This window comes from Amphiura filiformis, chromosome 4 (assembly GCF_039555335.1).
Source record: "Amphiura filiformis chromosome 4, Afil_fr2py, whole genome shotgun sequence".
Lineage (NCBI taxonomy): Eukaryota > Metazoa > Echinodermata > Ophiuroidea > Amphilepidida > Amphiuridae > Amphiura > Amphiura filiformis.
In genome coordinates this window covers 37071626-37084116 of record NC_092631.1, presented here as the reverse complement: position 1 = coordinate 37084116, position 12491 = coordinate 37071626, and the positions used below count along the sequence as shown (strand labels likewise).

Genomic DNA, 12491 nt, shown 5'->3' with positions numbered 1-12491 from the left:
GTGCAAAAAGTTACTTGCATATTTTTAAAGTTATCTCGTCTCAAAAATCGTGCAATGTTGCCAAAAGTGAACTGTGAGATAACAACATTTCAGTAAAAACTTTCAAAATTATGCACAAAATGTCCTTATATTTAAAAACGGTAAGACTTTCACATTTGCGAAAACTGTATCTGGTGCATGGTCTTAGCATCTTTTTGCAACAATTAATCCAAAATATCTGTTTTTAGTGCACCAAAATTCAAAATAATTTTAAAATCTGAGTGACATTTGAAATGCAAATCCTTGTTTTGTTTACTCGTTTGCTGGTGTTAACAACATACCGAATGCGACTTGACTGTGATGCAAACGTGCACATAATCACAATATTTTGCAGCCATGCATTATTTGCATGCCAATTTCTGTAGCTGTCTTGAGCCATGTGACTTTTGGAAAGAATGAAATAGTGATTTTTACATGAAGAAAAATTGGGAGGAAATATTAAAAAGTTGTATTTTATCAGTGAACGAATACATCTTACATATATGCTAGGGTATATTTGAAAGGGAAACTGCAATTTGATGGTTGAGAGCCAGAAAGCCTCAACTCCCATCACATGCGCCCACAAAATGAGCATAAAGTCACCAGGGCACTGTAGAAGATACAGTCCATTAATCATGACAATAATTTAATAGAAAACAAAAGACATTGCGGAGCAATTATTGATTTTTGTAGACCAAAGCAAGGAGCCAACTTTATGCTCATTTTGTGAAAGCTGGTCATAGTGAGTTAAGGCTTTCTGGTACTGAACCCTCGATATTGATAAATAACATGTTCATTGTTAACATGGGAATGGTTTGTATCAAATCATCCATATTTTCTATGATTGCTATGGGGACTGATTTCATAAATAACACAAATATTTCACATAATAATACATTGACCCATGTAGATCATACTCTGTTGTCAACAGGTTCATATATAAATAGGCCCATTCAATTTCATAACAATTGAAACTCTGCATGCAATGCATTATCATCACTGTACTGGCAAAACCTTGTAGCTCCAATAGCTGCTATGTGTTAAATATGTACAAATACAACATATTGTATTGTACATATTTAACACCTGGCAGCTTTGGAGTTAAAAGGTTTTGCCTAAACAGCGATAATAATTACTTGTAGTCAGTTTTGGACGAGCCAAGGAATATCACAAGGAAAGCAGCAAATTATACCTTTCCATCATGTTTTGCTTTAAAGCTATTATAACCAGTACATAATCTGTCATTTTTGCCAAATTATAATTATTTTGACTACTATATAACAGGTTATTTTCATGAGGTTACTTTGTTGTGATTTCAACTGTTCTGAACAGTTTCATGGTTTCTTTTATTCACAGTTTAAAACAGCTGCATATTGAAACCTATGGGTTAAAATATATTCACAGCTACAGTTTTAAATTAGCAGTTGTCTGTTTAACCATAAAAATGTGAAGATTAAACCCCGCAAAATTTTCCTAATATATAATTAAAACTTTATATGTGACACGATCTGCTCCATGGGAGCCAATGGAGGCATTTTTGAAAAATAAGTTACTGTAATTATTAAATTACACAAACTTTAGGCTATCATATACTGAGCACACCAAAGGTCTAACATACTTTAGTCTAAAGTTCTGAGGTGTTTGTGATGTGTATTTTCTTATGTATTTTTTTATTTTTTTACTCCATATTTTTGCATTTATCTTAATTTCAAATTAGCCACTTTTGGCCCCCATGGACAAGGTCATGTACCATATACTCAGTAACATGACCTATTTATTATACACCTCTTGTTATCTAAACTTCTGAAATTGCCAAAGCAGTTCATAAAACATGTTAAAACCAACAAGGAACCAGCAAATTTCAAAGTTTACATTACAAACATGTGCACAGAACAGCTGTCATGCAGACTTGCAGTCTTTGCACGATTCATGGTGCATCCACTCTGTGCCTTAAACTTAAACTCATTAATTTCATTAAATTAAATTAATTAAATTTATATAATAATGAAAAACAATTGTATGGCTTCATGTTTATAATGTAAAATAATATGTATAAAGATTCATTTGTTGTATTGTACATTTTATTTCATATATTTTGGCACAGTAATTGTCACACAACTTGTACTTCATCCACTCATCATTTAAGGTATGGTGATGCATTATTATGTGTATATCAGGTGCACAGAAAGGTTGTTACACATGGACCAGAATTGTTGTGACTCACCGTGTATCCACCTGCACCGTAACCGAAACTCATTATTTAGTCTTATTAAAGAGTTGCGGGTAAATTGATATAATAATGTTAAAGAGTGTGGCTTTAATGTGTATTTAACATAATATGTACTAAAGATGGTATTTGGTGTATATTGCAATCTAGTTCATATATCTAATATAGTCACAGAATCGCTTTAATGTTTATTTAACATAATATGTATTAAAGATTGTATTTGGTGTATTGTAATAGTTCATATATGTAATATGTGTATTTAATATAATAATAATAATAATAAAAGAGATTTATATAGCGCATCATACAGAAGTCTCGATGCGCTTTACAGAGCACACATACATAAAAGTAAAAACTAAATAAATGTACAAAAATCCTTAAATAATACACCTTAAAATACAATCTACAATAACAAGATTAATTAGGCTACACCAAGCATCCCTCACAAGGAATGGAGAAAATAAGAACGAGCAAAGGGTCCCAACCAAGTGAAAGACGCATGGTAGCACAGCATATACATACAGTAAGCAATAAAACAATGACCATATTATATTTACAGGCCATTATACTCATTATAGCAAAAACCAAGTTCAACATGATCAATATAAAAACATAATAATTATTAAATGGCGAATAAGATCAAATCAGACAGAAGCGAGAAATATTTCAGCTTGGAAAAACAGCAATATGATGGTGGCACATCACCCTGCTGAGGGGAGAGGTTGCCAGCACGTCACCCTCAGCTAGAAACATAATAAATAAAACGCTAAATATGGGGTGGCACAACACCCTGCTGAGGGAGAGGTTACCAGCACGCCACCCTCAGCGAGAACAAACATGATAATACAATTAAAATTAAGGCGTGAGGCGAGACCAGCGGCGAGAACAACATTATGCCGATTATTAAAACGCAATATGGGGTGACACAGCACCCTGCTGAGGGGAGAGGTTACCAGCACGTCACCCTCAGCAAGAACAACACAGAAGTATTTTTACAAGATATAATTGACGAAAAACAGCGATAACTATCTGGCGATAAATAAAACACGAAATGGGGTGGCACAACACCCTGCTGAGGGGAGAGGTTTCTAGCACATCACCCTCAGCAAAATTGAAACATAATAAATTATATAACAACAAAATCACAGATGAATCAAACAATGAAAAGATGCGTCTTCAGAAGTCGCTTGAAAGAGTGCAGTGAGTCAGCAGAACGAATGTTATGTGGCAGGTTGTTCCAAAGAAAAGGTGCAGCGAACGCGAATGATCTTTCCCCATAATACTTGGTAGATGGACGACATGTGACTGAGAGAAGTGATTTAGAAGACGAACGAAGTTTGCGACTAGGATTGTAGTCTTGCAGATGAACTGTGAGATGTACAGAGGAGAAAGTTGATTTTGAGCCTTGAAGGTCATGAGAAGAATCTTATAGATTATCCGCTGTTGTACAGGGAGCCAGTGAAGTGCCTGAAGAATAGGAGTGATGTGTTGATACTTGGAGGTGCGAGTGACGAGCCGGGCTGCAGTGTTTTGAACTCGCTGCAACTTGGAGATATAGCTATCCGGTAGGCCGTATAACAAAGAGTTGCAGGAATCAATCCTTGAAGTAACAAATGCGTGAACTAATCTCGCTGTGTTGACCTCGTCAAGATAATAACATTGTATTGTAATATTAGTTCATATATTTAATATAGTCACAGTACGACTCATAACTCATCCACTCAGTTGGATGGTGTGGAGAACTGCACTATGTGTATTCTCTCGGTCAGGGCTGTTCCATCTTCTGCACTTACACACTTCTCACATCTGTCAAAGGGGACACCCTCGCGAAATCCCTATTGGTTTGGGCCTTTTCAGTTCAAGTCAATTTTCTTTACACAGAAAATACCAATTTGTCTTGTCTTTGGTAATTATTTAAAGTTGATTTCGTTATAAGAAATCAAACTTTTGGAATTGTTTCATCAAGAGGCATTTAGTTTATGGCATGTTTTGTGATTTTCCTCATTGAGTGCAACGGTAAGTGTTCCCTTCGTGTCCGAGGGGGTAAGATGGAACAGCCAAATATCGGCAAAAGGAATCAATGGGAAGAAGTGATCTATCTCAAGAAACGTCATGCGGACCGACAGAAGATCATGTGCAAAAGAACAGTTGTCATGCGTGGAGTACCATCTTTGTGTAACACATATCCCTAAATAGTCACCCCGGGGGCATTGCATTTTCCAAAAGGGAAAGAACAATAATTCCTGTTAAAATCATTAGGCAAGTTTAAAACTCATGCTGAAATGACCAAATATGAACTTAGGAATGATTCACTTCTGGGTTTACGATCAGCATGGAAATATCAGTCATTTTAAAACATCTTGGTTGAAAAAAAATTGGGGGGGGGGGGGTTTAATTGAAGGGGGCAACTGTTTGAGGATATACGGTAGCTCATGCACTATGCATAATGTGCACAGAAACTGAAATAGTTACTGTTGTCATGCATAGAGCTCAGGCGTTTGACTCGTAGTGCATCCACTCTGCACATTAACTGAAACTCATTATTTAGTGTAAGGGTTGTTGGTAAACTTATATGGCTGTAATGTTTATGTAAAACAGGGGGTGGCCAACCTGTGGCCTGCAAGCCATATGTGGCCATCAATGATGTCAATGTGGGTCAAAAAGCCTCCTTGTGAACGGCCAGCATAGCCTGTATGTATAAAGATTGCATTTGTTGCATTGTATATTTTAGGTCATATATTTAGCACTGCAGGCATTGTATAACTCATTTATGATATGGAGTGAATGCACTATGTCATGTGCACAGAATAGTTGTCATGTGTGGACCACAGTTGTATGACTCACATTGTGGGTAAATTGAATATAAAAATGTAAAACAATTGTATGGCTTTAATGTTTATGTAAAATAATATGTTCAAAGATGGTATTTGATATATTGTATACATTAGTTCATGTATCTTTAGCTCAGATAAGGTTTGGATTATGTATGTGTACTGTGTGTATGTCATGTGCACAGAACATACAGTTGGTCATGTGTGGACCACAGCTGTATGACTCACATCACTGTATCAACTTTGCACCTTAACTGAAACTCATTATTTTGTTTTGGGTAAATTTATTTTAATATTGTATTCAACCTGATTATACAAATTTTCACCCTGATGTGGCAGTGACATCAAATGCGGCGTCTTTAAGCGTGTGTGAACCAATAAATTTGCATAAATAAAGTGTCTTAAGCATTCAAGAATATGGTTTCAAATCAAACACTGAGCTGATTGTGAACTTATTTCCCCTCACCTTGCATCCCTCCCTTCAACCCCAATCAAATCTCAGCAGCTAATTGTAATTAATACAACAAATGACAAATAACAGAAGTTACCTGGACAGAGAAAGACACTTTGGATAGAAAGTGTAATTTGTAATTGACCTACCAATGAAGTGTAGCATCATGGGGATTTTAAATCCTATTGGAAATTGATGTAAAAGCAGCCTGCATGATGTTCCCTCAATGGCTTGTTGTCCCTCAATTGGATAACTTGTGCTATGCTTTGGAATGCACCATGAAAATGTGTTATACAGAACCAATATTTGTTATATGGTATTATATCCTATAAATGGTTTATAGTGTCATATCATGTAGCTGAACACAGGAGAAAATTATAGTGGAAATTCCAATTGAACGAACATAGCCCGATTTTTAGTGTACACTGCGTGATGTATGCCAGTGTGTAGGGGTGTGCGTGCGTAGCACGGAAGTACGGAAGTGAATCCAACCATGCCAACGCACCCGTGATTGGTTAGTATTGTATCCAAGGTCGTGCGATTGCGTTGTAGTTTGAAGGTCGTGCGATCGCGTTGTAGTTTGAAATGTCCATGCTGTGTTCATTCAATTGAAATTCCTAGTATAATATAATCCGACCTCCCTCTAGGGTTGTTTTTAAAAATCTCATCAATTTTCTGGATTCTTTCTTAAAAATATGGCTACAAATTGCAAAACTTCATTAAAATTTAATTTTTAAAGGTTAAAACAGTTTTCGATAAATCATTTTTCATGTTGCTGGAAACCAAATTGAACAAGTTTTGTAGCATTATTAAAATATCAAATTTCACAGACATTTAACAGTTTGCTTGATCACATCAAGAGCTTAGTGCAAGAACTCTAATAGCTGCCCAGTGTCATCTTTTTTAACTTGTATATAACATGGAATGTAGAAAGTGTCATTTGACTGTAAGGCAGCTATGGCAGCTAGCGCCTCCTTGACAGTTTGCTTGATCACATCAAGAGCTTAGTACAAGAACTCTAATAGCTGCCCAGTGTCATCTTTTTTAACTTGTATATAACATGGAATGTAGAAAGTGTCATTTGACTGTAAGGCAGCTATGGCAGCTAGCGCCTCCTTGACAGTTTGCTTGATCACATCAAGAGCTTAGTGCAAGAACTCTAATAGCTGCCCAGTGTCATCTTTTTTAACTTGTATATAACATGGAATGTAGAAAGTGTCATTTGACTGTAAGGCAGCTATGGCAGCTAGCGCCTCCTTGACAGTTTGCTTGATCACATCAAGAGCTTAGTACAAGAACTCTAATAGCTGCCCAGTGTCATCTTTTTTTTAACTTGTATATAACATGGAATGTAGAAAGTGTCATTTGACTGTAAGGCAGCTATGGCAGCTAAGCGCCTCCTTGACAGTTTGCTTGATCACATCAAGAGCTTAGTACAAGAACTCTAATAGCTGCCCAGTGTCATCTTTTTTAACTTGTATATAACATGGAATGCAGAAAGTGTCATTTGACTATAAGGCAGCTATGGCAGCTAGCGCCTCCTTGCACTAAACCCTCAACATTTTAAATTTGTACAAACCTGTTTCTATATCCATCCTCCCACAATGCAAGTCATCAATGAAGAACAAATGACTGGTGCCACCTTTTGGTTGCTTGGTGCCAGCCGCTGCTGTCATGGCAACACTTCGTGGGCGGAGCTTGCTGACGATGAAATCTTCAAATGATTGGCAGGTGAGTCCAGGTGAGAGACTAGTCTTCACAAAGTAGTTTTTGGGTTGAACAAGATTCTGTGAGAGAAACAAATTACAAAATGACTTCACAATTTTGATTGAAAATATCATGGCGATTGCATGAAATTTTGACCTACAATAATGCTCCAGAGTCATAAGAAATTTAACCACCTCATACTATAGTCTGTATATCTTTCTCGAGTATATTGTATCTCTAAATGTAATGATAAGAAGTATATAATAGTATACATTTTCAGAAAGGAAATGATGCAAAGAAATCCATCTAGCATAACAGATTCCTGCAAAAATTAACAATTTTTGAGAAAATCTCACAATTTGATTTTACTTTACTGACTCGAGGAAGGTATCTATTGCATCGCTACTCATTATCAGATGTTGGGATTTATTCCATAACTGTATTGACTCAAGTGCGAGAAGTGCGAGAACAAGAAACAAGCTTCATTATTATAGTGTAATATTTCTGTTAATCATTCTGTTAAATCATTGCCTCCACTTAATATGTCATCTCAAAGTTGTTTATCATTGCTTTTATGCTTTATATCAGCGTTTGTAATTTGCTATATGTAAATGTTAAATACTCATGATTATAGTACAATATTATATTTAAATTGATTGATTCATTATATTTGTCTTTAAATTGTTTGGCTACAGATCCTCGTTTTGTTTTTGTTCTGTTTTAATTTGTGTAATTTAATTATACAGGGGGTGCAGCATTTACAGGCTTCGCTTATCGTTGTACCTCCTCCATCGTGTTGTACTTTTTATAATTATTGTATTTTGTTGTAATTTTTGATGGAAATAAAATAAATCTGATTGATTGATTGATTGCTTCTATACCTGCTCAGGCAACATGGTGTAGTGGTAAACGTATTAGCCTCAGCACCGTTCTCAAAATAATCAGTGTACCCCTGGCTCTTTAAAATGGCTCCTGTTCACTACACAATCACAGGACCAGGAGTTGTTTTTTCCAAATGTGAGGCTATTAGTCCAAACCCGCTTATTTTGAGGCCCAATCATGTATCATAATTATACAGAGTTATTTGTCATGAGTCGACAAACGCATTTCTCATCAGTCATACATGCCTGTTTCATGCCACGGGGCATACAATCATGATCACGGCACGTACTGCAACTCTATACAATTTTGATAAAGGTTTCAGTTCCTCCTTCCCAGTCCCTCGTAAATCAACAGGGACAACAGTGACCACAATTTAAACAGACAGGTACGACAATGAGTTACAAACACACAATCATGTCTTCTCTACACATGATTATATTTCATATTCACAAAATTACAATGACATAACAAACAACTATGAGTATATATTTCCTTATAAAATCATGCAGTACATATTTATGATGTGTGTCTCATCTCAAGTTGAGAATAACGCCATGTTGGATTTTGCAGTGCCAGATTTGTATCAGTGCTTTTACGCGGTTGTGTCACCAGTGTAAAGACAAATCGCCCTTCTACACATTTTTATTTGCTTCTCGGATTAGGTTATTGTGCACAATTCAAATCTGCCACTGCGAAATCCAGCATGGCATTACTCTCAACTTGAGACGAGACAAACTATATAGTAAGTGTGGCATAGATACTGTAAGCTTATATATACATAAAATATGTGCTAAGTAATAAAGAACATATATTAGTGCTTGCATAGTCTATGATCTGATATCTACAGCAGTGCATGCAATATGCACATATTCTACATGTCATTCCGAATAGCATGTCAAGCTATTTGTAGATGCAGGAAACAGTGAAACCTGGTGTTTTTTGGCTGGTATTCAATTTGAAAAGCCATGTTTTTGAAAAACTTGGTCAAGAAACCAGATTTCTTTAACAACTTGGCTTTTCAAATATGATAAATTTGGCTTCTCATATTGATTACCCTACAATCAAGGAAATTAATGTTGGCACACTCTGGCATACTAAATGTAAATCGCAACCCCTCTCCCCCAGTTCAATGTTGATGAAAGCACTTTTTCCATTGGGCTCTCCAGTCTCCCCAACATTGATTGAGGGGAATGGGGAGGGAAGGGGAAAGGGAAAGGTTTGAACTTCTCATCAAACATTGTTATATTAATTTCACTTAACTCTCAGAGCGGCAATGAAGAATGTAACCATATTGTCAGAGTGTGCCAACTATTTATTTCTTTGATTGTAGCTACTTGGTTTTTTTAAAATTAAATTAGGTTGTTTTTAAAGGGATAATTGAATTACGCCTGGTTTGTGAACCCCTTTGAATAAATTTGGTTTCTCCATTTTAAAACCCAAGTTTATATACACTTGTTTTTGTAGAAAAATATTTTGTCTTTAAACCATCGCAAAATAAACCTCAATATAATTATAAATCAAATGCCTCCTGTGCATGCAATATATAACAGAAGATAAAGTAAAAAGTTCCTATAATCATATAGTCTAATATCAGCATTGATACCATTATATTTGTTTATTCCTGATTCCAGAGAAGTTTAGGAACTATTTTGTGTTTCAGATAGCAAATTAAAAAGGCTTCAACAAATATAGATTCTCATTTAAAGGGACATTCACATATTTTGAGGTGAACTATTTTTGCACAAATTTTTGTTTTATAGCAACTGTCATTTTGAGCCTTTCAAGACCGCCTGCTGGGCTACCTGAGAGCTCTAGCTTCACATTTAAGGCTCGAGTCCCAAGCTTTCATTTTTGGTAGATGTTCTGTTGAAATTTAAATTTGGATGAAATATTTTGATAAGTCAATTGTATTTTTAGAATAGAGCAACGGTGCCTATTTTGAAAAGTTGAAAAATTGATAAAGGTAAAGGCAAAAACACACCTGGTCTATTCCATCCATACACCCTCTATAGAAGACATGACCTTAATCTCCCACACAGGAGGTGTAGATTTTAAATTGAGTCACCCATTCAGGTAACCCCATTTGAAATTCACACTCCCTATATTAAGATGAAGATTAAGGTCATGATTCCACAGGGGGTTTATGGATTTCAACTGGAACAGTCCATTTGAAAAAAAAAAGTCCATATTTATCTGGAATCGGGATTGAACACAATAAAACAGGGTACAATTATTATACATACACTTACTCTTAACATGTCCATTGTTGACGCTAATTGCTTAGCATGTGCCTTTAATGGCCAGTGCTGATACAATGATACATCAAAAAACAGTTTATAGAACAATTATTGATGATTTATTTCATAAAATAAATCAATACGAAACATTATGAGCTGTGTCATTATTTGAACTTACCCGAATAATCTTAAATGTTTGTTTCCGGGGTTTGGAAAATTTGATTTTAGGTGTGTGGGATGTGCGGGGGTGTATGTGTGCATGTATGTTAGTTTTTTAAAGTAAAACATTTGGACCTATTTCTAATTTTAAAACAACTTAAACTTCTCCCCTCTTTTTATTGCATCACCCAACTAGCCCTGGATGTCACAGCCCATTGGGAAATTTCTGATCAGGGATGAAAACAAATTAAGCATTCCTGAAACTTCCTTAACATTTCTTGAAAATGTGTATTTCCCTATACTTTGTACACTAAAGATCCAAGCAAAATGTCCTGAATCAGAAAATTTACTGAAGATTTGATGTACATCCTGGCCTAATGCTTCCATTTTCTATAAGGCAGTATTAAATTTCAGATATTAAAAAAATGCAGAAACCTGTTGCACTCATTGGAACAAGATGTTTTTATCAATGATTGACTTAAAAATCTTGATCTAATTTTATTCAGTCATGTTTGGATCTGGCATTATAAAATTTCCTGAAATGAAGGTTTCCAATGGTACAGTTCTTTCAAAGATAAATTCAAACTATCAACAACTAATATGCATTTACCCACATGGGCACTAATAGAGTGCATATGATTTGTTAATCACATGATATAATAACCTGAGTAATCAATCAAAATAAAGCTTGTAGATTTCTTAGCAATTTCAAGCTAAATCCTCTCCAGTCCTATACTGGCTATTCTTACCATATCTCTGATTGGCTCAATACATGATATAACCCTCTTTGCAACCAATCAAAATAATTCTTGGATGCCAATAATATTTACCTGCATGAGGGCAGACTTGCCTACTCCTGGTGGACCTGTCAATAACACAGGATGATTGCTGCCGACTAGGAGGTCTACCAAACCGGAATATCGCTCCACCTAAATACGACAGGTGTGAAAGAAACAACAAATTGAATTTAAATAAAGGTTGAATCTCTTTATTCACAAATGGTTGCTTACTCAGAATACTTTAGATGTTGACACCAGACAATGTCATGCCAGGTAGTGGGGTGCAGTGTTAAAAAATATGCCTCAAAAAGTTACAGGCCAGCCAGGCTTGACCTTAAAAGTTACCGGCCAGCCGGGCCGGCAACTAGATGCCAGTCAGAAAAGTTACCGCCAGGCCAAAAGTTACAGGCCAATGGCGGCTGACCGCCCTATTTGAACGCTGGTGGGTGGGGAAATCATAAATTCACAGCAAAAATATCCACTGCTGCCAACTAGGTGGTCTATCAAGAGGGAATATCTCTCAACCCATCAAATACAATGGTGTGAAAGAAGGAACAAAAATATTACTTCACAATGGTTGCTTATCAGAAAGTTTCAGATGTTGAAACTACACAGTGACATGCCGGGTAGTGGTGGTGGGGAAGGTCTCAAATCACAGGTTCACAGCTGCGCCAGCATACACTACTCAAAATATGGGACCTCCCTATCCTCTATCACACAATAAGAGGATAGTAAAAACAAAACATCCCTATCATTTATTCTAATTGCTCCATTTACCACCCTTACTCCCTGGACCTGCAGTAAATTTGGAGTGCATAGGGAATTTACAGTTTGTCTTCATCCTAAGTTCCAGTTTGACACAGGCGGCGGATGACATGATCGAGCCGGCAACTTGTGAAACCGCCCGGCCGATGGCATTTTCCAATATACTCGGTTAGTTTTGTGGGGTTCATTATCGAACCCCAACGGTTTTAGCTTGTATTTATATTATTTATCAACATAGGCCTAATTGTTTGTGATATTTCAAGCATTTTAAAATTTCAAAATAATCCCATTCAATTACACGGTTGACGATGAAAATTTACTGAATTTAGAGAATGCAATGCAGCCACCACCTGGTTTGACACAACAGATGAACATTTTCTTCAGCACAAATTGACACAATGTCAAACTGGACAATATTTTAAAAGTTTACAGGAA

The 12491-nt window shown here is 36.1% G+C and overlaps 1 protein-coding gene across 1 annotated transcript in view; it reads right to left on the bottom strand.

Moving 5' to 3' along the window:
* LOC140150180 (dynein heavy chain domain-containing protein 1-like) overlaps positions 1-12491 on the bottom strand; it is a 140747-nt gene that overhangs the window by 116208 nt on the left and 12048 nt on the right. The window contains exons 9-10 of the mRNA XM_072172185.1: positions 11343-11441; positions 7107-7314 (exon numbers count right to left, since the gene is read on the bottom strand). Of these exons, the coding sequence (XP_072028286.1) occupies positions 7107-7314; positions 11343-11441 (307 nt within the window). The remainder of the gene's footprint in view (positions 1-7106; positions 7315-11342; positions 11442-12491) is intronic.